The sequence below is a fragment of the Prunus avium genome, chromosome 5 (genome assembly GCF_965620075.1).
Source record: "Prunus avium chromosome 5, drPruAviu1.hap1.1, whole genome shotgun sequence".
Taxonomy (NCBI): domain Eukaryota; kingdom Viridiplantae; phylum Streptophyta; class Magnoliopsida; order Rosales; family Rosaceae; genus Prunus; species Prunus avium.
In genome coordinates, this window is record NC_142288.1 from 15676254 (window position 1) to 15699345 (window position 23092).

The 23092-nt window shown below is 37.7% G+C and overlaps 2 protein-coding genes, 1 non-coding gene and 1 pseudogene across 4 annotated transcripts; 3 read left to right on the forward strand and 1 right to left on the reverse strand.

Moving 5' to 3' along the window:
* The first annotated feature begins 3679 nt into the window (after positions 1 to 3679).
* Positions 3680 to 5221, forward strand: LOC110772421 (transcription factor MYB41-like). Of its 2 annotated transcripts, XM_021976852.2 has the most exons (3): positions 3705 to 4044; positions 4162 to 4854; positions 5018 to 5221. In XM_021976852.2, exons 1-3 carry the CDS (start codon positions 3779 to 3781, stop codon positions 5028 to 5030), a joined length of 972 nt encoding a protein of 323 aa, XP_021832544.1. In that variant the 5' UTR covers positions 3705 to 3778; the 3' UTR covers positions 5031 to 5221. The 2 variants fall into 2 exon arrangements, with proteins under 2 accessions (XP_088109587.1, XP_021832544.1); XM_088253461.1 differs by lacking the exon at positions 5018 to 5221 and having other exon boundaries at positions 3680 to 4044; positions 4162 to 4858.
* Positions 5222 to 9550: 4329 nt separating this feature from the next.
* On the reverse strand, positions 9551 to 9657 carry LOC148294390 (small nucleolar RNA R71). Its single transcript, XR_015836221.1, has one exon. It is a non-coding gene; the product is annotated as a small nucleolar RNA R71 (small nucleolar RNA).
* A 309-nt stretch (positions 9658 to 9966) lies between these two features.
* Positions 9967 to 11558, forward strand: LOC148294391 (uncharacterized; annotated as a pseudogene).
* A 2437-nt stretch (positions 11559 to 13995) lies between these two features.
* LOC148294392 (uncharacterized) lies at positions 13996 to 17327 on the forward strand. Its single transcript, XM_088253736.1, has 4 exons — positions 13996 to 15839; positions 15916 to 16312; positions 16403 to 17183; positions 17311 to 17327. Exons 1-4 carry the CDS (start codon positions 13996 to 13998, stop codon positions 17325 to 17327), a joined length of 3039 nt encoding a protein of 1012 aa, XP_088109862.1.
* The last annotated feature ends 5765 nt before the right edge of the window (positions 17328 to 23092 follow it).

The window sequence follows — 23092 nt, forward strand, 5'->3', positions numbered from 1 at the left end:
ATGAATAAGGGCATTATTGTCCAAACACTATAATTTTATCCTTCTTTATAAATACTTCACTCATTTTGGGTTGAATCAAAAGTCCCCCTTACATGATTCACCCTTGATAGGGTTACGGGTTGTTCGCAGTAATGGTATGGCGTTTCGGGTTGTACGCATGCAAACCAAAATCGTATCAAGAGATTAAAAATAAACTTTAAATTGGTTGTTGACCTAAAATTATTGCTCCCCATTACCCGGCTCAGTTATACACTTGAAATGAGCATATTAATACATGAAAATATGTTGTTTCCAGTAAAATATGCTCCTTATGTGAGAGGAAAAGGTTAAAACGGACAATAAGAAAAAGATTTGAAAACGAAGGCTATTCTGGCCTATGAATAAGTACCCTATTAAGATAAATATATTCCAATGCAAATTTCAAACCAGTTAGGGATGTCCGGAGAAATATAAAGTTAATCTTTAGTCTTTAATATAATCATAACCCAGGAAAACAAACAAACATTTGTCAAACAATAACTAATTAGATGCTGTTTTAAATTTCTTGTCCTACTAAAAAATTAGCTGTGCTGCAAATACAAATGGTCCCTCTTTAGAAGAAACAAGGAACCCTCTGTGTAGTTTCCCACAAAGTCACAGTGATTTTTTCTTCTCTCTACCCCCTACTATTTTTTTTTAATCAAAAGAAATACGTGGAGTAATCTCAATCATACATCTGTCTAAGATTTCTTTCTAAGTTGAGGAAACCAAGTTTATTAAGTAAATCCCAGTTGGAAGATTTTGCAAATGATCCATGTGAAAAGGTCAACATATAGGAGGGATGCTTAATTAATTGTTCTTTTCAAACTCTGTCAATATTTTCCAGAGTTTTCTTGCTTCAAGGAAGGCAATGAGGTAAGAAAGGTTGAGAAATCCTCTGGCTTTATCTTGGTGTCCTTTTTGTTGCTCCTTTTGACCAATGAGAAGCATTATGTCACACTTTGAAAATTACAAAATACCTTGAGCTACCAAGCGGAGGTCAAAACCAACTCAGATCTTCTACCAAATGTCAAACATTTTTGGGAAGGTCAAACATATTACACATCCTTTACATTGAGTCCAAGCTATTTTATATTTTATTTGGAGTGGAGCAAAGGCTAAGTGCACTGAATTCTATTTTAGCACACAATGATATCTAAAACTTTTGTTTTTCTTCATACAAATATTTCTTCCACTTGGTTGGTTTGATATTGTCATGCCATTGTCATTCAAAATTTGTAATACAATTACAATCAAATCTTCTGCAAATATTTAACAATGGCTTTCTGCTTTAGCATGTAAATTTGCTTTTAAATTAATTCATCCTATAACTATATACATAAATTCTCCTATACGGACATCCAGACGTTATTATCAGTTCTCCGGACGTTATATATACAACTCTCATAATCAGTTCTGCTAACAAGTTTTTAGAGTTATCTTTTTTAATTGTTGGGTAAGAAAAAAATTGAAATTTAGTCCATGCAGTTCTTACTGTATGTAAATGCTTTCAAAGGGGTGAAAATTGACATTTCTGTTGCAGTAGTAAGCTGATGAAAAATATGCATAAGAAGATTTTGCCTTAAGTTCATCAAGGCAGAAAAACCAATGTGATAGAATCAAATGTTGAATATAGGAACAAGAGAAGGGTAAATGTGTTCACTTTTTAATCATTTTGGCCAAGCAGTTGTGATAAAAGTATAACATTTGACCAGATTAATTAGTATACACTGAAATTACAACTACAAGAACTAAATTTAAATCGAGCTAATACTATATATGGATCAAGGTGTAATTTAATAATAAATTGACTAAAATTATTTGACCAGTTAACTTGTCTGGTGTAAAAGATAAGCTAATTTGCAGAAGCCTTAGCAGCACAGTTTCAACTTTTCTTGGCCATCTGAAAAGACAGGGAAGATAATATTTTCTCATAACAAAACATTAAGTGTCATAAACCTCTATAGTCCGGGGGCAAAACTAAAAATGAATTTTCAATCTAAATTACTGTCAATTTGGTTTAGTCTTCAGCTAAACTGTTTGAATGTCTCATGTCTTTAATCTGTTCTATTACTTAAGGTTTCATTAGAAGGTCAATGTTTTAAACGTGCGCATTGGACGTGTCGAATTTTGAATAAGTGAAAATTCAAAACTTTGTGTGGTAAACTGAAGGGGGATCAATGCACTTTTTGGTTTTAGGAAGGAGGAGAATGTTTGGTAAATGGGTGATCAACTATGCAATGGTAAGATTTGAAAGAGCAGTTGGAGACTGCTACATATTTTAGAACACAACTTTGAACATCATATGTTAAACCAGAAAGAAAATGACAAAAATGATGACCGCTAGGATGAGGCATGAAGATTAGCATAATTAAATTGAAGAATAATAGAAATCAGCTAAGTTTTATTACATAGTAATGAGGTTGTGCATGACTCAACACCCCTAGAATCTCCCTGTCAGAGACTACATCAATAACACATGAAGAAACAAAAAAAGATGACAAATAGAACCATCATCATATTTTAGGCTGTCAAATAATTGAATTCTGAGCAATTGAATAATAATGCATCTGCCATGAAACCCTTTAAGAAGCAGCATATCAATCAATGACCTAAACTGAATCTAGGAAAAGAACAAAATGATCAATGTATTTAATACCATGGAAGGCTCAAGAATTGGCACCAGTGATGCAAATTGAAAACAGGTAGATATATCTTTATTAAAAACTACAAACTAAACTGAAATTACCAGAGCTGCCTATGTTATGGTAGCCTCCGGTAATACTAGACGCTGATGCTGCATAGCTAGACTCGGGAATTCCTTACTGGTTGATAGGATTCAGTATTACTTTGATGACACATAAATCATGAACAATTTGTTTGGTACAAAAGAAAATGCATCATCATTTAAAGAATTTGTAATGAATCGTGCTCTATATTGTTCATCTTCATCGGTTTTTCAAACCAGGGCTTGTTTTTTATTTATATTTTTCATTAACTAGGAATGACATCAAAGCCATCCAGCTAAAAATCCAAGCACAACATGGAAAACTTATGGATGCTGCTGTATCTTCCTTGGGTAGAACTAATGAGAACCCCATATGGTGACATAACTTCTCAATAACAAAAATAAACATTACAATTCCAGGAAATAAATGACAAATTATCAGATATATCTTTGGAATCTCAACTGAAATACTTGTTTACTATGTGACCAACAACAGCCAAGGACAGCACATCTTCTGCAGTAGCACACACTCTGTAATAGTTCATATCTTTTACTTTTCGTCATGTTGCCTTTTAGTTTTGTTCAGACAAAAGAAAAACATAATCCAAACCTTAAATCCTAGGAACGCCACCTTACGGCGATGGCATTCTATATTGAATACAAATCTGACTGGTGGCTTTAGAGAATTTTACAATAATTTATCCATGATGTTACTGTCTCCATTCGACGACGACACTTGCACTACCTAATCCTGATTTTGGTGCCAATTTATTTCAAAATGGTTGCTAACTTGCTAGGTTATTTCCTGGCCAGTCGTCATTTGCTTGTTCTAGGGAGCTAAGAGATAAATCATAATGATAAAAAAGAATGAAATGACGTCACCATTTGAATTACATCTTCCTTGCACCTATAAAACCAGCATGTCTCAGCAATATGTCCAAAACCAATCCTACAATCAAACAATCCTCTTACCTTTTCCCCTGTCCCACTTTCCATCTCCAATTTGGATATTGTTTTGCGTGTATTAGCACAATGGGCAGATCCCCTTCTTGTGATGAACAGAGTGGTTTGAAGAAAGGTCCATGGACCACAGAGGAAGATGAGAAATTGATGGATTATATTGCTAGACATGGCCATGGAAGCTGGAGAGCTCTCCCCAAGCTTGCAGGCCTGAACAGGTGTGGCAAGAGTTGCAGACTAAGGTGGACAAATTACCTCAGGCCAGATATTAAGAGGGGAAAATTCTCTGAAGACGAAGAAAGAGTTATCATCAATCTTCACTCAGTTGTTGGAAACAAGTATGTTAGCTTTTCTCCATTTGTAAAGTTACTTATAGAAAATTTTGCAAAACTATAATTTGCATGAAATTAGAGCTCAACTAAATTGAAGGTGGTGTTAATTTTTTTTTCTTTTAGGTGGTCAAAGATTGCAACTCATCTTCCGGGGAGAACGGATAATGAAATCAAGAACTACTGGAACACACACCTGAGAAAGAAGCTGCTACACATGGGGATTGATCCAAACACCCACAAGCCAAGGACTGACCTCAATCACCTTCTGAATCTTTCACAGTTGCTCAGAGCAGCAAATGTTGGGCAGATGAATATGAGTTCTTGGGACAATGCCCTGAGCCTGAGGCTACAAGCAGGAGCGGCCCAACTAGCCAAAATGCAGCTACTGCAACATTTATGCATGCAGTTTGTGAACTCATCAAGTTCTGCTGCTGCTCCTCCTCCTCCACTTCCTAATATTGACATGATGAGCACTTTTGGTTATCAAAATCTCAACCAATTTGGAGGGCAAGCCAATTCATTGGAAGGCTTTGAAGGACATAATACTAGCAATAATAATAGTAATATTCCTATTTTTGACAACAACATGAGCAGTTACTATGAAGATATGCTGCAGACCAAGAACCCATTTCCTGCATTAGTTTCAGCATCTCCTGGGACTTCTTGCAACACCAACACCAACCAAATGGAAAATAGCATGAGTGGTGATCCTGCAGCAGATTGCTTCTCCACCCACTCTCCCACCACCATCTTTGAGGCTTGGGAGAAGCTCATGGATGATGAAACCAGTGAATCCTACTGGAAAAATATTCTAGAGTAGGTTTTCATTATAATTATTCCCCCCAAATACTTCTTCATTTTTATTTCTTCTTTATTTTTGGTATAAACATTCTTAATAATCAATTCTACACCAAATTTTCACTTGATATATTTGCTTCCTTTTTACACAACAATTAACATTTTTCTTTCTGTTTTGCAGATCAATATCATAAATGCCGTCGTCATGATCTATAGCCGCGCCCTTATAAATTTGAAGAACTTTTGAAGTTCCTACACAAAATTTACTGCATTCATTATTCATTAATAAGGTTTATTTTTTTTAAGGTTATAATTATTGTTTGATGATGCAGCTTCTGAACTGATAATACATGTATGTAGCTATACCTATGTGAAAAGATATATACCTCCGAATTCTTGTAAACTTTTAGCTAAGGAATTTTCCATTTTCACTGCAGAATTGTTCAATTCTATTTCATAATATCAGATAATTAATTACAAATTGAACTTATGCATAATATGAGATAATTAATTAAGCTTTTGACCATATTATTACACGTCAAACTCATCCATGCATGCATGTCACCGCCATTTCCACCTTATTCGACAATACATATACATATAATATATTTCTCTTAATGGGTCTCCTAGTGTCAACATCAGCTGATGAGTAAAGTTAGAAAAAAGTTGATCCCCTCGATGTTATTAATGATTCATTTATGTATAAGTCTAGTCACTAAAAGTCAGATTAGTAGTTACATTTGCAACTGATTAGGTAAGACCAAGATTATTTCCGTTTAATACAAGTTATTGACTGGTGTGCTGAGGAGGAGCCCTTTACCAAGTTCCAACCAAACCACCTAATTAAGTTGAGTTCAGCTTCGAAATTGCCTCATTGGGATAACGATTTAGTTTAGTTACTCAGATTATTAGATATAGTTGTAATCAGTGAGGATGAACACTTTCAAGACAGCCAGTTTGCTATGAATTGAATGAGAATGAGTCACTTTCAAGACACTTTTATTTTTTGTTGTTTGGTCATTTCACCATAAAAACCCTTTTCTATGCTTTAGGCTGGCTGATTTTGCTTTATTATTTGTATATTATGCTATTTTAGAAAGAAGTAAAAAATAAGTTGTTCCGGAAGAACAAAACCAACAATTGAGAAATGAGTTTGTAGACAAAGAAATTTTGGCGAATTAAATTTTGCTAAAATAAGAAAATATTTAAGGTTTGGTGGATTGAATTGCGGGCCTCCTGATTCACCCACGTGGCATATGACTCATCAAAATTGAATTAGTTGTCAAAGATGACACGTGTCGACATCCGGCAGAGTGCATCAAACGGTTCAAATTGAAGACAAAATTAAAGAGAAGAATCTTCTATAATTGACTTTGATTTAAATCAAATATTAATCAAGTCAATCAATTGAAGATAATTTGGTTATATTGCCAAATTATTGGAATTGATTTTAAATTAAATCAAAATCCCACAAAGCAAGGTCCTAAAGAAGAAAAGCTATTTAGATCATGAATCCTACAGGAGCCTATAAATAGGAGGCCTCAAGACAAAGGAAAGGACTCTTAGATAGACGAAGCACTCAGAAGAATCAAAAAACTCTTTGCATTCTTCATCCCACTTTGGAAGAGTCACCAAGCACAACAAATAGGTGCCGGTTCCTCCACCCTAGAAAAATCCAATCACTAAACAAGCCTTGTGCTACCCATTTGATCAAGATCAAGTCTCTACGACCCTTGTAATCAGTGAGGATGAACACTTTCAAGACAGCCAGTTTGCTATGAATTGTATGAGAATGAGTCACTTTCAAGACACTTATATTTTTTGTTGTTTAGTCATTTCACCATAAAAACCCTTTTCTATGCTTTAGGCTGGCTGAGTTTGCTTTATTATTTGTATATATGCTATTTTAGAAATAAGAAAAAAATTAGTTGTTCGGGAAGAACAAAACCAACAATTGAGAAATGAGTTGCTGAAGAAAATTGCAAATGCTATTCACCGTTTTGTTGCAAACGCTATTATTCTCATTCGATAGGAAATATAGGAAAACTAAACAACTCTATTAAAAAAAAACAAAAAACAAAAAAAGGAAACAAAAACGTGTAAAAGTTAAATGAGAGAAGAAATAATGAAAAAAGTAAGACCAGTTTGGTATCCTACTCAAAACATTAAAATAAAAAACTATGATTCTTTTTATAAAAAAAATGAGTTTTCAAATAGTGATTTTAAGATCTAAAAACTTGTTTGGTATTGAACTCTAACCATTTTTAATATCTAAAAAAATGAAATTAAAATTAGAAAGCCTAAATTACCAAATTGAAAAAATTGAAAATAAAATCTAAAACCCGAGATTCCCAAATTGAAATTAACAAAAGAAATGGAAAAATTTGTGTGATTTCAATGGAAACCCTAGAAACCCATAACATGAAAAAGATTGATCAATTTTGGGCGGGGTTGGGTCGACTAGAGAGGTAGTGGATGAAGGAGACCTTCATAGAGCTGCAAACGATGTCGACCCAGAACCACCAACCGAAGAGAGAGAAGAGAGAGAGAGAGAGAGAGAGAGAGAGAGAGAGAGAGAGAGAGAGAGAGAGAGAGAGCAACAACGAGAGAGAGAGAAAGTAAAAACTCTAAAATCTCACTTTTTTTAGTTTTTTTTTTTGTTTGGGTTTTTTAAAATGGGCCTACCAAACAGGGTTTTTAAGTTTTGGATTTAAAATATGTTAGTTTATAAATTTGGGTTTAAATAGGGTACCAAACGGGTCCTAAGATTTTGCTATCAATGAACTCTATTGATGAACACAAACCACTAACACGATAAAACAAATACACTACTCAAAGTAAACAAGCGATTCACTAGAACACAAGAATTTAACGATCGAAGTTTAGAAATTTGTGTCTAAATCCTCAGTGATTACCTGGATAAATTTTAGGGTTGTTAAGCAATACGCACTTTGAACTAAAAAAACTCAATACAATAACCCACCTATACTTTCAATTTTTAATAAAACCCAAATTTTGAATTGAATGCCATGTAAGACAATAGTTATCCATCTATTAGGATTAATTTACAAACCATGTCGCTACTAGGGTCTAGTCCAATGAAAAAAGGCATTGATTTGTAGATGAGTAGTGTCATATTCAAATCTTCATGACACATTAGTTGGGTGTGTGTGAGAAACCTTTGCTTGTATTAAAAAATAAAATTTACAATCCATGGCAGCGATCCCATGTTTTCTAAAAAATTTAATTTCATGGAGGCTGAACTTATTATCTCTATTCATCTCTCAAGCTTCAATTTGCACAACTACAAAAATTGACATAGATGACGGGAATCCACTGTCGTCTAGAAGGTTTTTAAATCGCCGTGAAATAGACCGCCATCTTTTGATACATTAAACTGACAGGACCCGCCCCGAAATCCTCGGAATTCGAAATGAATCTTGTGGTAATTTCGACATCTTACTGATGATGGGCCCACTTACTAAAGAAACAAGACTTTCTGCCGAAATTTCGACAGAGTCTCCCTTGAAAAATGGACGTTTCCAAAATTTTTAAACCAGTCAAATACATTTATAAATCTCAACCGGCAGCATGCACAAGATAATAACATGCAATTAACATCAATGGCCTCCGGCCTTACAATCAAACCCTAATATGGGTGACATTAGAGCAATCTAAGAGTTTCAGTTTACAAACGGGATCATAAAGTTCAACATAAATAAAACAAGGAAAAGTCATCCTACAAGAGATTGAGCTCGAAAGTTAAGATCTCGACTCGGCCGCTTGGTACAAGTCTATCTACTGCATTTGTTTCCAAACTCACTCTTGTTTAAATTCTATTTTAGACTTAACCTCCAAATTTCTTGAATTCGGTAATCTAAGTACATAACTAATTTTAACTTCTCATTCCTCGTGGCTACGACCTCGTACTTGTCTTACTATACTACTAATTGGCCTGTACAATTGTGAGTTAACATATTAACAACAGATTTTGGCGCTGTTGCCGGGGACTGAACGAAAGTTCTTTCTTGGTTATGTGCCCAAGGTTACCCTATTCTTTTAGTACTACTAATTAATTCAAATTTTCTGTTTCAAGTAGTTCATGTCTAGAAGGCCATTCCTTGAACAAGTGAGGTCTACGTTCCAGCATTCCACATCTTTGAACGCAGGACCATCGTTGCAACCCAATCGGGTGATCTCTGAAATTCATAACCGATTAGAAAGAGAGTTGTCAACTGCAAAAGAGCAAGCTCTTGCCACATTTACAAGTCTTGCTCTCCACACTGATCTTCCAGGTTCCTCACTTTCAAATTCGGAAGCAAGTTCAGACCAAGAAGAAGAAGAAATGATGGTTGCCAATGAGTTCATGGGAGACCTTGATATCCCAACAATTCCAACATCCCCTTCAAGCATTTTGTTGCCCACTGTAGCTCGAAACTACGAGTTTAAATCTTCTCATCTTAATATGTTGCCTTCCTTTTGTGGTTTACCTAATGAAGATCCATTAACTTATATAAAGGATATTTTTAATGTTGTGAGCTCTTTTCCCTTGACAGGTCTGACAGAAGATCAACTTCGAATGAGACTGTTTCCATACACTTTAAAGGATAAGGCAAAGTATTGGTTGAATTCTTTGAAGCCTGGTTCACTCACAACTTGGGGTGCTATTCAAAAGAAGTTCTTGGAGAAATACTTCTCCACTCAAAAAACGGACATGCTTAGGGACAAGATCTTGTTATTTGCATAGCAAGATGATGAATCGTTTTGTGAAGCATGGGAGAGATTCAATGGGCTGCTCAATCAATGTCTTCATCATGGGATTCCTTTGAAACTTCAAATGCATATGTTTTACAAAGGACTAACCCCTTCTAGTCATAATATTGTCACAAATTTTGTAGGTGGTTCTTATAAAACCAAGACTCCGGAAGAAACATATGAACTCTTTGAGGGGATAGCAATGGAGACCCAACACACTGATACAAGAGTAAATGTGTTGCTAGTGGTTCTAATGATGCTTCTAATGTGCAGATTTCAAAACTGAAATAAAAACTAGATGCTCTTCTTGCATTGAACTCAAGAAACCCTCCAAAGGAAGTGTGTAGCATCTGTGAAACTCATGATCATCCTACCATGGCTTGTCCACTTGGGGTTGCATATCTAGAATTTGTGCAAGTGCAAGCTAAGTTGGTAAATTCCTACAACCAAGGTCCAATAAATTATCCATATTCTCAAAGTTAAAATCCAAGTTGGAGGAATCATCCAAACTTTTCATGGAGGAATACTCAAAATCAAGTCAATCCCCCTTCATTCCAAAGGCCACAACAATCATCATCATTGGAGGATATAGTGAAGCAAATGGCAATCCAATTTCCAACAAACAACACAAGCTGCCATCTCCAAATTGGAAGTTCAAATAGGCCAAATAGTTGCTGAGATAAACCAAAGAGAGCCTAGAAAATTTCCAAGCCAAACTGTGATCAATCCAAAGAACCACGAAGTCAAGGCCATTCATGTGCTCAGATCAGGTAAGATCATTGATAATGAAGTTGATTCTAATCTTTCAAATCATGTTGTAGTTGTAGAGGATGAAGATGAAAAGGAGGAGACCATGGCTGTAGATGGGCAACAACCAAAAAGTCCAAATCTGCTCCTAAGGACAAATCAAATTCTCAAGAACCCAATCCATTCAAATTGCATAAAAATGATGTCAAATTCGTGCCACCACATCTTCAAGAAGATAGATACGTGCCACCCGCTCCATATGTTCCACCAATTCCATTTCAGGCCGTCTTAAGAAAGCAAAGCAAGATGAGGCTTTTAAAGAGATTCATGATATTTTAAGTAAAGTTAATATCAATTTGCCTTTGCTTGATGTTATTGAACAGATTCGTGCATATGGAAGGTTCATCAAGAACTTGAGAACTCACAAGCTCAATTTTTCTCCAAATGAAGAAGTAAAGCTCAACAAGAATGTAAGTGTTGTGTTGCAAAGGAAGCTTCCACCAAAACTAGAAGATCCTGGCAGTTTTGACATTCCCATTAACATTGGAGACAAGAAAGTTGGAAGAGCCATGTTGGACTTGGGAGCAAGCATCAATGTAATGCCATATTCAGTTTATCAAGAGCTTGGCTTGGAATGGATGCAGAAGACTTCAATTCGTCTAGAACTAGCTGATCATTCTATCAAATATCCAAAAGGTATTATAGAAGATATTCTAGTTCAAGTTAATACACTAATTCTCCTTGCTGATTTTGTAGTGATGGACATGAAGGACAACCCAAATGGAGATCGTGTTGATCCTATTCTCTTAGGACGACCATTCATGGCCACTACAAACACAATTATCAATGTGAAAGATGGCACCCTCTCCATGATTGTGTTGGGTGAAACTGCTGAATTTAAAGTGTTTGATCCTCCATCTCAACCGTGTACCTCTCTTGATACTTGTTTTTCAATTGATGTTGTGAATGATGAAGTTTCTTCCAAGAGTTTGCAAAAATAGTCCAATGATGATATAGAAGTTTTCATTTCACAAGAAGAGGAAGAACAAGTTGAATCGAAGTTCCAAGAAGTGGTAGCTGCCCTAGAAGTGTTCCAGCCATTCCCACCATTTTTTGGGCTACCACTTGAGCCTCTTGGACCATGCTCTATGAAATTGGAACCATCCAATGTCACCCCAATGTTCAAAGTTACACTCCTTCCACACATGAAGAAAAAGTGAAGAAAAAAACATAGGAAGCAAAGGAAGAGGAGAAGAAGTTGGGTGAACTATCTTGCTATCCATAAAGAGACAATTGATCTGAAACCCCCCAACTCATAATAAGCTGATTGCATAATGTCTTGCCGAGACATTAACTAAGGTGCATCAAGGGGGACCTAATGTATTCAAGAATAAGGTACTTGGTAGTGGTCGACCTAATCGCATCAAGGGGGAGTTTTTTCCATACATTTTCTTAACTTTTCCCTTTATCATTTACATGTTCTCAATCATCTTTACTATGCTTTAACATTGAGGACAATGTTCAATTCAAGTTTGGGGGAAAGGTTTTTAATTTTTGTTCATTTGTGTTTTCATTTTTATTTTTATTTTTTGTTCATTTGTCACAATTTTTTTTTTCTTTTAGAATGTCATACAGTCTATGCTATGGACCTGCCATTGAGGTTTTCATATCAGAAATTTTACACTTCACAAAGCTTTTGCTCTTAGAATTCTAGTGGGTAAAGTACTATGCTCAAATTCTTGAAGGAGAATAGTGGAGACTACCCTAGTGAGCTATATTGAGCCTAATTGCTTTCTTGAGAGGGTTTAAAGTGTTTCTATTTCTCATCTCTACTTATTTTCTTCAAATCACTCTAAATGATCACATTGTTCCATTTTGATTGAATACTAAGGATGATTCTCTTTTGCAAATATCATGTGCTTGCTCTCACTCATGAATGACTCATTGAAGAAACACTAGGCTATGTGTGTATAACCATGCCATGTGCTTTCTTTTCACCCTACCCATATGTGTGTTCTATCATCTCTCTTGCAGTCAAACACTTCAAGCCTTTTCTTCTATCACCCTCATAATTTCCCTACCTTTGTATCTCAATCTGAGATATTTAACCTATTGTAGCCATACCCTATAGCTTAGAATTATACCAAGGTGTGCCAAGATAAAGTTTGAAGCAAGGAAGTTGTTGCCACGTACCTAAATGAAAATTGGTGAAAATATGTGCAATGAAGTTAAAGAAGAAGCAGATCAAATAAACAGATAAGAAAGAAAGTTTTCGATCAGACCTAAGTGTGAAATATAAGGTCTATGCCAGATGATACTATGAAGTTTGCAGCCATGTCATTCTAAATCAATGATACCTTGCAGATCAGTGAAGAATGCACCCTTTGTATGTTCTTAAGTTACTTGTTTTTCCTTCCAATTCTTCCATTTCCCCTAACCTTAGCCATTCATTACAACCTTGTGAAAGACCTAGCTGATCTTTGAGGATGTATTCATCGGTGCTGGTATGTATGTGTGTATCTTTATTCTTAGTATTTGATTCCCTTCATGAGATCTAGCCAAAAATTGTGCTTCTATTTCATATACTCACTTATGCTTGTTTGAGAGAATAAAACCATAGGTTCTGAGTGATTGAGTGTTATATGTGAGAATTAGAGTTGAAGCATGTTCTTTCTTCAAGATTTGAGTGTGTTTACTTTGAAGCTGTGTGCCTTTGAGATATAGCTTCCACTTTACACACTGATTGATCATCTATCACTACTACATTTTAGCCCTTGCGCGACGGTTTTTTGCGCGACGGAGGATAAATCGTCCCACATAGATATTTTGCGCGACGGGTAACATAAATCGTAGCGCAAAATTGTACGACAAAATTAATCGTCGCGCAAATTACTGTTTGCGCGACGAAAACAAAGAGCGTCGCATAAAGTAGCTGGGAAAACGCGCGGAAAAATTTATTTGGCGGTGAACTTTGCGCGACAGTATTTCTCGTCGCGCTAAGGTATTTTGCGCGACAAGTAAAAACTTTCGTCGCGAAAAAAAAAGGCGCGAAGAACGGACTACTGTCGATAGCATTTCGCGCCAAAAAATTGCGCGACAGAGGATTGCGCGACAAACATTTCGTCGCACGTTGAAATCTAATCTCATGTAGCTGTAAATTACATGACATGGCTATGCATTTCCAAATGGGATAGGGCCCTTACCGGAGGCATAAGGAAAGATTTTGTACGAATACAACATGATTGTTGTATTGTGATTGTGGTTCCAGGAAAGATGAGCAGGAGGTGGATACAAAACCCGGATAGGTGCGCAGGCGAATACTTGGATGGAATCGAGGATTTTATTGACTTTGCACGGACACACAACCCAGGTGCAACTAGAATCCGGTGTCCTTGCAGGAGGTGTAACAACATGTTGTGGGAGACAATTGAACATGTTCGATTTCATTTAGTAAGAAATGGAATGATTGAGACATACAGCACTTGGAACCATCACGGGGAACAAGTAGACATCGCTTCGTCTTCAGGGGCCACAAGAATGGACAATGTTGAACCTATTGTGGATCCTAATGAACAAGTCAGGGATATTATACATGATGCTTTTCCATTTGCATCGACCAGCAGCACTCAGGAAGGAGAAGATGATGTGCCTACACCAATGGACAGTGCAGAGTTCGAACAGTATGAAAACCTGTTAAGAAATGCTAACCAGGAGTTATACCCGGGGTGCGAGCGCTTTTCCGTTCTGACGGCGATTGTGGAGCTAATGCACGGGAAAATAAAGTATCGTATGTCGAACTTGTGTTTCGATTACTTTTTGGGGGTTTTCAAGAAAATGCTTCCAACAGACAATTGTTTGCCGAAAGATCACAGACAGGCACAGAAGATGTTGAGTGGTCTTGGATTGGGTTATGAAAAGATCCACGCTTGCAAAAATAATTGCATGTTATTCTATAAAGAGTATGAAACGTTAGATACATGCCCTATATGCAATGAATCGAGGTTCAAACAGACATCTCAGAATAGAATGAGTAAGATTCCACAAAAAGTCATGCGTTATCTGCCCCTGAAACCAAGGTTGCAGCGATTGTATATGTCGACGCATACTGCCACAGACATGAGATGGCATAAGGAAAAACGGGTAGACGACGATGTGATGCGGCATCCTGCAGATGGGGAGGCATGGAAAGATTTCGATCGAACGTTTCCCGAGTTTGCTGCTGATCCCCGAAATGTGAGGTTGGGACTTGCGACTGACGGTTTCAATCCGTACGGGGTTCTAAACCAACACCACAGCACTTGGCCGATTTTCGTATTTCCATATAATTTGCCCCCTTGGAAATGCATGAGAAAAGAGTACATGATGATGACTGTTTTGATAACTGAGGATCTTGGCAGGTCAATCGATGTGTACTTAAGGCCGTTGGTTGATGAGCTCAAAGATTTATGGACAAACGGGGTGCGCACGTACGATAAATCTACTAAGAAGATGTTCACTTTGCGGGCGGCAGTTATGTGGACTGTGAATGATTTTCCCGCATATGCAATGGTTTCGGGGTGGAGCACAAAGGGTTATATGGCATGCCCTGTATGCAAGGAAGATGTAACTTCCGGTTGGCACGCTGGACAAGTGTGTTACCTTGGGCATCAAAGATGGTTGCCATGGGACCACGAGTGGCGGGAGAAGGATATAGAGTTCGACGGGAACAAAGAGCGTCGCGCAAAACCTAGAGAATGGTCCGGTGATCAGATCTTAGAACAGCTTAACCATTTGGATTTTGCTCCGTTTGGGAAAACAGTTAGTCGGACCAGACCTGCTACACATATGAACTGGACGCACAAGTCTATGTTTTTTGAGCTCCCATATTGGTCAAAACTAAAATTGAGGCACAATCTCGACGTTATGCATGTTGAGAAAAATGTGTTTGACACATTGATGGGAACGATTCTAGATATCAAGGGCAAGACAAAGGACACTCCGAAAGCGCGTCTTGATTTGGAAAGAATGGGCATACGAAAGGGTTTATGGCTGAAAAGGGGCAGTGATAAAGCTATACAGGATCTTGCATTTTTTTCCATGAAACCGAATGACAACAAAGAGTTTCTACAGTTCGTATCGTCTGTAAAGTTTCCTGACGGGTATGCTTCTAATATCGCACGTTGCGTGAGGGTTGACGGGGGTAAATTTACTGGACTCAAGAGTCACGACTGTCATGTGTTTATGCAACGCTTACTTCCTGTGGGGATTCGACACCTATTGCCGGAAGATGTAGTCAAGCCAATCATATTGTTGTCCAGATCTTTTTCCCAACTGACGGCAAAAACGTTGCGAAAGACAGACATTGATCAGTTGCGCCAAGACATTGTCCAAGTCTTATGCAAGTTTGAGATGATATTCCCTCCGGCTTTCTTCACGAGTATGATTCACGTGATGGTTCACTTGCCAGAAGAGGCATTGCTTGCTGGTCCAGTCAACTATCGCTGGATGTATCCAATAGAAAGGTATATAATCATCATCATTTGTGTATGCATCATTATCTCATGCTTACTACTTGCTAATTTCGGTTTATTTTGGCAGGCTACTCGGAGAGCTGAAAAAAAGCGTACGCAACAGAGCGAAGCCCGAAGGATCAATTGTAGAGGCTTGGGTTCAATATGAGGCGCTTACTTTCTGTGGAATGTATTTAAAGGATGTGGACACGGCTTTCAATCGACCTCAGCGCAATAATGACGGAGGTCTGAGAAATGAGCAACTTTCTGTTTTTGCCCAAAGCGCACGACCCTTTGGAGATCCTGTACGAGGAGAATCGTTTTCCAGAAATGACATGGAGGTAGCTCATTGGTTCGTATTGAACAATTGTGATGAGATATTGGCATACTTAGATGAACATGAAGAGATGATGAAGCGAGAACATCCATCACATTTGTATTCCAAGAAACACCGTGAATTGTTTCCACAATGGTTTTTGGAATATGTAAGTTATAAGTGTTTTCTAATTCATATATATATTGTGCTATTACATTTTTCCAAACTAACCTATTTCGGTTTTTTTTTATAATATTAGGTGAATAAGTTGAAATCAGAGAATTCCCCCACTTACAGTGAAGAGTTATATAACTTGGCATTCGGCCCACTCCGAGCAGAATTGTTCTCAGGTTGCCATGTTAACGGCGTCAAGTTTTTAGGTCATGCACGAGATGACAAGTTGTGTACGCAAAACAGCGGTGTCCATGTTCCAGGTGGAGGGGAAAGTACAGACATTGATTTCTATGGCAAACTCACAACTGTCGTGCAATTGCTTTACAAAGACCGGTACCAAGTGATCATGTTTAAGTGTCGATGGTTTGATACGAACCCAAATAGGCAGGGAAGTTTTAAAATCGATCATGGGTTACTATCTGTGAACATGAGCAGAACTTGGTATGATGACGACCCTTACATTTTGGCAAACATGGCAAAACAAGTTGTGTATCTAAATGACCCTAAAGCGGGGAACGATTGGAAAGTGGTTCAGCATATGGATCAGAGGAACGTGTATGATATACCAGAACTAGACCCATCGGACAACGACGTCGACGTCGTTGACCAACGTTTAGACTCTTCCATGGAAAATGATGCACATACACTTTTCGATACAAATGTTGTTCAAGAACCATTTCAGATTGACGGAGTGTCTTCAAGAGAAATACCGATTCAGTCAATTACAATTGACCTCGGTGATCTTCCGCGATACGATCCAACCATGGGGGACGACAACGACGATGATGTACTTATGGAGGAGGCGGAGGAAGAGGAGGAGGAAGAGGATTGGGAGACGGATAGTCATGATAGTGATGATAACGAAGGTTATTATAGTTCATCTGATGAATAATGTAATTTATTTGTAATTTAACGAAATGTACATGTTCATCTGATGAATAATGTAATTTATTTGTAATTTAATGAAATGTACATGTTTTCTCTTTGTGTCAGTAACTTTTCCTAATTAACGTCATATATTTGCATAGAGTTTTGTAAAAAGACAAATGAATAAAGGTATAACAAAATACAAATATAGTATGAAAAAATATAAAGTTTTCTATGACAATTATATGCTTTATCATATAAATATATGATATCCAAACCATATAAATATATGCTTTATCACGTCCCCTAAAACAAGTTGTGATCATCTTTTGCATATATAGTAAATACGAATATAGTATCAACAAATATTTACACTAAATATCAATTTAATTTTTTTAAAATAAAACAAAATTTTGCACGACGAAAACATCTAATAGCGTCGCCCAAACCCATTTGCGCGACGATTATCTCCGTCTCGCAAGAATAATTGTCCAAAAAAATTTACAAGTGTCCGGGAATAGTTTCGAAGTGTCTTTTGCGCGACGGACAACACCAGCGTCGTTATAGTAACCCTTGCGCGACGATATGTTTCGTCTCGCAAGGTTAATTTTCCCAAAAAAACACAAGTGTCAGGAAAAAATTTAAAACTGATCTTTGCGCGACGACATGACGAATAACTCGACACAAAAATGTTTGCGCGACGAAAAATCATTGTCGTGCAAACTATTTACAGGCGAAATATTTCACTTCGTCGCGTAAACCACTTTAATTTTTAAAAAAATATTTCTATACATGACACTTAGGAATTTTAACTCAGTATTCACTAGTATAAATAATTTGAAATGAAGATCAAACTCGGTCATTGGATACATATAGGGTGAAGGAGTGTATCCGTAAAAAATCTTCGAAATCGGGGTAAAATTGACCGTTAAATCGTGATTTTTCCTTTATAACCGTTGAAAACTTTTGTCCCGTTACGCAATCTACATACTTTTTTTTTTTCGATTTTCGGCGTATACGATCTCTAAGTAGAAACAAACAAGTGTGACGGTTGGATCGATGAAAAAAGTTTTCTATAATGCGTATATGATTCACACAGTATAGTCACTAACTATTAAAAGTTTATATATAAACTTGTTAAGTAGAACATAAGATTTTGTGATATCCACTAGTGTAAATAATTTGAAATGAAGATCAAATACTGTCATTGAATTCAAGTTGGGTGAAGGATTGTATCCGTAAAAAATTATCGAAATCAGAGTAAAATTGACCGTTAAATCGTGATTTTTCCATTATAACCGTCGAAAACTTTTGTCCCGTTACTTGATCTCTACACTTTTTTTTTTCCCCATTTTTGGTGTATACGATCTCTAAGTATAAGCAAATACGTTTGACGGTTGGATCGTTGAAACTAGTTTCGTAGAATGTGTATGCTATGAAAACAATTTGTTTCAAATTTTATAGAAGAAATTGCGCGACGGGTAACTGTCGTCGCGCAAAACATGTAGATGCGACGAACACAACTTTATTCGTCGCGCAATGGGATGATGTCGTTTAGGGTTTTATGTGATCAGGGTTCAGAGTTCAGGGTTCAGGGTTTAGGGTTTAGGGTTTAGGGTTTAGGGTATGATGTTTACGCGACGGAAAATTTTGTCCCCGTCGCGTAAGGTGGTGAAATTTTTGGCGGTTCAATTGCCGCTACTGCAACGACGTTGCGCGACGATGGGAGTTTATTTCGTAGCGCAAAGTTAATATTTTCAGTTTTGCGCGAAAATTTTAATCGAAAACGCACCGTTTAGACACTTTACTGTTTTGCGCGACGAACACTTTATATTTCGTCGCGCAAAGGTCTGATAATAATTCGACAGTTTCAGACCTTCTGGTTCATTCTTGCCGCCGCTGTCTCTTCTCTCTCTCTCTCTCTCTCTCTCTCTCTCCTCCGGCCACCACCTCAACTTTCCACATTAACGACCGGGCGATCACCGCCAACGGACTCAGACCTTTCCGAGCCGCCGCCGCGACGATTGGGTTCGAGAAACCGGCGGGAATTTATCCGGTTTTGGGCGAATATCTCCGGCTTCGTTCTCCCTCCTCCGGCCTCCAAATCTGACGACTGAGGTATGCATTTCCCCCTATTTTTTATTGTCTAGCTGATGGTTGGATAGGATTTGTTAAATTTGTAGCGTACGTTGTCTAATTTTGTAACTAAGATTTTGGCCGGATTTCGGGATGAAATTCCGGCCACTTCCGGCCATTTTTTGGCCCAGGTCCGAGAAGAAAACTGCCTCTATTCGATGTCCTGAACCTAGGGTAGGAAGATTGGCCCTTAATTTTGAGATTTTTCCGGCGATCGTTATCGCTTTTTCACATACATGCGCTGCTGCCGCGTGTGGCAGCGCTATGGAACTGTAGCAAAATCACATTGTGTCCCAATGCGATCCACTAGTTGTCATGACCGTGTCGGTGTGTTCGGTTTCCAATTTGGATACCGTTTCAGCCTCGAATGGATTTCGCCTATTGTGCGATTTAACGGTTTGATTTGTTCGGACCATTGGATGAAACTCAAACTCATGTATGATGTACCTTGTATGTCTAGGATCATATAGGATTCAACGGATTGTGGATTGGAGTCCCGGATACTCGGAAATCGCAAACCGTACGCCAACATATATGCGTTAATTAAATTTGTAATATTGTTAAAATATGCTTAGTTTATATTGGTAAATTTGATTTATTTGTATGTTTGTTAGCTTAGTTTATATAATGACCCTAAATTGGAATAATTTTTATGTTTTATAATTAATGAAGAATGTTTTATATTTTTGTTATATTTTATTTGTTTTATTTGTTATATTTGTTATATTTGTTATTAGACGTTGACTCTATTTTAAATGAAATGAAATAAATGTTATATTTGTTATTAGATTGGTGTATTACAGTAACTATTTTTTTTAAACTTTGGTGCTTGTTTTTATTGCAAGATGTCAAACCTAATCAGCAGAAGTCATAAGCCGGTGCAACCTTCACGTAGTTTGCCTCCCCCGACTATGATGTCACCGGCCTCTGGCCCACCACAGTTGCCCGACTTGCCAGTGGGTCCCAGTGCCCCCCATGCGCCGGCGTCATCAGAGTCATCAGTGGCGCAACCAATGAGCGCCAGGCGGCGTCATCGGCTTTCCAGCACCACCGACGCCACTTCGAGCGGACCAGGTAAAGATTTCCTTCAACTACATATGTTTCGTACCAATATTTTAGTCAAATTAAACTAACATTAATTTCATATTTCTTTGCAGCCAAGAAGAACACCCGGGGACCGTGTCGCCAGTTGGCTACATCGAAGGTCACCCGGGTGAACAACTCTCGTATCAACATCAGATACGACGATCGTCATCGGGCTGCCCCAACGGCAGACCAACATAGCTCATTGGCGCACGATGTTGGTGCAGTCGTTCGGACCTATTGTCCGATGAAATGGAAGTCTTGGAAGGCCATGCCTGATGCGGTGCATAACGAGATGCATGGACACCTGTCGGTATGTATCTTACATTTTAATTGTTTTTCCTTCCAATTTTATATATTTTAAATATTTAATGTATGTAATTATTTTATTGTAGATGAATTACAATTTAGAGAATGTCAACAATGAGTTGTTGGGGTACATCAACAGACTCTTCGCTGATAGGTACAAGCAGTGGAAGAGCGACCTGCACCACCACTTTCAGGCATTTGATGATCCGCAGGTTGCTCTTCAGGAGGGTTGCCCGAAGGAGCTTGAGGGGCGGGAGGATAGTTGGCAGTGGCTCTGTGGTCATTTTCAGGAGGCTGATTATGTGGTATTTTTTATATTAAGTTCAAAATTATTACACGTTTCTTACTAATGATTTATGTCATTTTTTAATATTTCATTTCAATTTCAAATAATACGTTTTAATTTTTGTATAACAGAAGATGGCTAAAGCAAATAAGGGCAATAGGGAGAAGAAGGCTCTTCTCCATCATTCAGGTTCCAGGCCCTTCTCCTATAGGATGGATGCGCGACGTCGGGTAATAATAAGTTGTTTTTATTTAATTTTTAATATGTCATTAATGTTAATTTCTTTTTTTTTTTTTGTACTAACATTTTTATACTCTTGTTCAATTTAGGAGGGGTCCAAATTCCCAGAGATTGACGTCTTCGGCGACGTTTATGTTCGACCTGGGAATGAGTTGGCGGAGTCCCTTCATGTAAGTACTCTTTAATTTTAATGATTATTTTACGCGTTCAAGTTTCATAGTTATTATATAAATATTTTTATTTATATTTTATGTTATGTTAAACAGACGACCATGATTGAGAAGAGCCAGTCTGTGGCTCCTCCACAGGATGCAGGGTTTCAGATCTTGACGGACACCTTGGATCAGACTCTAGGGAGGCAGCCAGGGACATACTGTCGAGGGATGGGGAATGCCCGGCGGCGGGAACCTAGATCCCGTTCATCGTCGCAGTCAAATAGTGTTTTGACAGCAAAGGTGGCCCAGCTTGAAACCCAGATGGCACAGATGGCTCAGATTATACAGTCAATGGCCCAGTCCGGCGTTCCCGTACCATCTTTTGTTCCCCCGTCCACCTCTGCGCATGGCCACCAAACCTCTGCCCCTGTCCCCAATGTCCAGACCTCCGAGCCGCATTTGCCAGACGAGGAAGTAGATTTAGCTACATTGTTTAATTAGTTTTTTACTTTCTTAATTACATTTTAAATATTTCTCTTGTATATTATACATTTATATTATGTTTTAAAAAACTATTTTCTCTTCATTACATTTTTCAATTGCAATTTGATTTAATTATAAAAATAAAATAAATCAAAATTCTTTTTTTTCACATAAATTAAAAAAAAATTAATTACTAATATTTGCGCGACAAAAAAATGACCCGTCGCGCAAATCACGTTTTAAAAAATAAAAAAACCATAAAAATATATCGTAAACGAATATAATCCTCGGTTTGCGCGACGGACGTATTTGTCCCCTAAAGAAAATGCGATAAATAAATCATTGTCGCGCAAGGGTTTGAGTCACGATCCTTATTCATCGCACAAGGTATTTGCAACGACGAAATATTTGTCGCGCAAATATTGTTTGCGCGACGAATATATGTCGTCGCATTATGTTCATGCAACGTCTGTTAATTCGTCGCGCAAAAAATATTTGCGACGGATTGAAGTGTCGTCGCGCGTAGTTGCTGCAACGCCTGTACTCTCGTCGCGCAAAATATTGAGCGACGGATTGTTTGTCGTCCCTGAACTATTGGCGCAACGAAGGGTATTGCGCGACGATATTTTATAGTTTTGTCGCGCAAAGTCTAGCGTGACGGTATTTGCGCGACTGATTTTGCGCGACGATATATCTGTCGCGCTATTGTTTCCGCGACAGATTTGTTCTTTGCGCGACTATTTTTGATTCGTCGCGCAAACGCTAAAATGTAGTAGTGTATCCTGGAAACTCTATGGTGTTGGAGGTATGACTAAAGTTTTCTTTCATTTTCATTAGTTGTTTTCAAAGTTTGTTTTTTCTAACCACTTTGTTTTGTAGAGTCGGTAAAGCGTTTGTGGGTATCGTTTCTGATAAACCCTCAGGAGACACAACTCCTACTACAAGGGATGCCTAGAGGTTTAAAGGCTTGTTGCATACGCTTAATGCAATCGAGTTACCTGCGGAAGTGGTTTAGTTCACTTCATGTTTTGTTTTTAACTTTGTTTTGTTTTGTTTTGCTCGAGGACTAGCAAAATCTAGGTATGGGGGGATTTGATCGGTTCACAATTGTATTTCATTTTGTACCCTTCTACCTTATGATTTCGTTATGTTTTTGAGTTAAACTTGTGCTTTTAACCTCTTTTGTGTTTGTCATTCAATTCATTGAGCTCTAGGT

What these genes read in the sequence shown, in the direction of transcription:
- LOC110772421 (XM_088253461.1), top strand. Translation starts at nt 3,680, where the DNA reads ATGTCCAAAACCAATCCTACAATCAAACAATCCTCTTACCTTTTCCCC. An exon ending in CACTCAGTTGTTGGAAACAA is followed by an intron (nt 4,045 to 4,161) that starts GTATGTTAGCTT and finishes TTTTTCTTTTAG; the next exon opens with GTGGTCAAAGATTGCAACTC.
- LOC148294392 (XM_088253736.1), top strand. Translation starts at nt 13,996, where the DNA reads ATGGACAGTGCAGAGTTCGAACAGTATGAAAACCTGTTAAGAAATGCT. An exon ending in TGGATGTATCCAATAGAAAG is followed by an intron (nt 15,840 to 15,915) that starts GTATATAATCAT and finishes TTATTTTGGCAG; the next exon opens with GCTACTCGGAGAGCTGAAAA. An exon ending in CACAATGGTTTTTGGAATAT is followed by an intron (nt 16,313 to 16,402) that starts GTAAGTTATAAG and finishes TTATAATATTAG; the next exon opens with GTGAATAAGTTGAAATCAGA.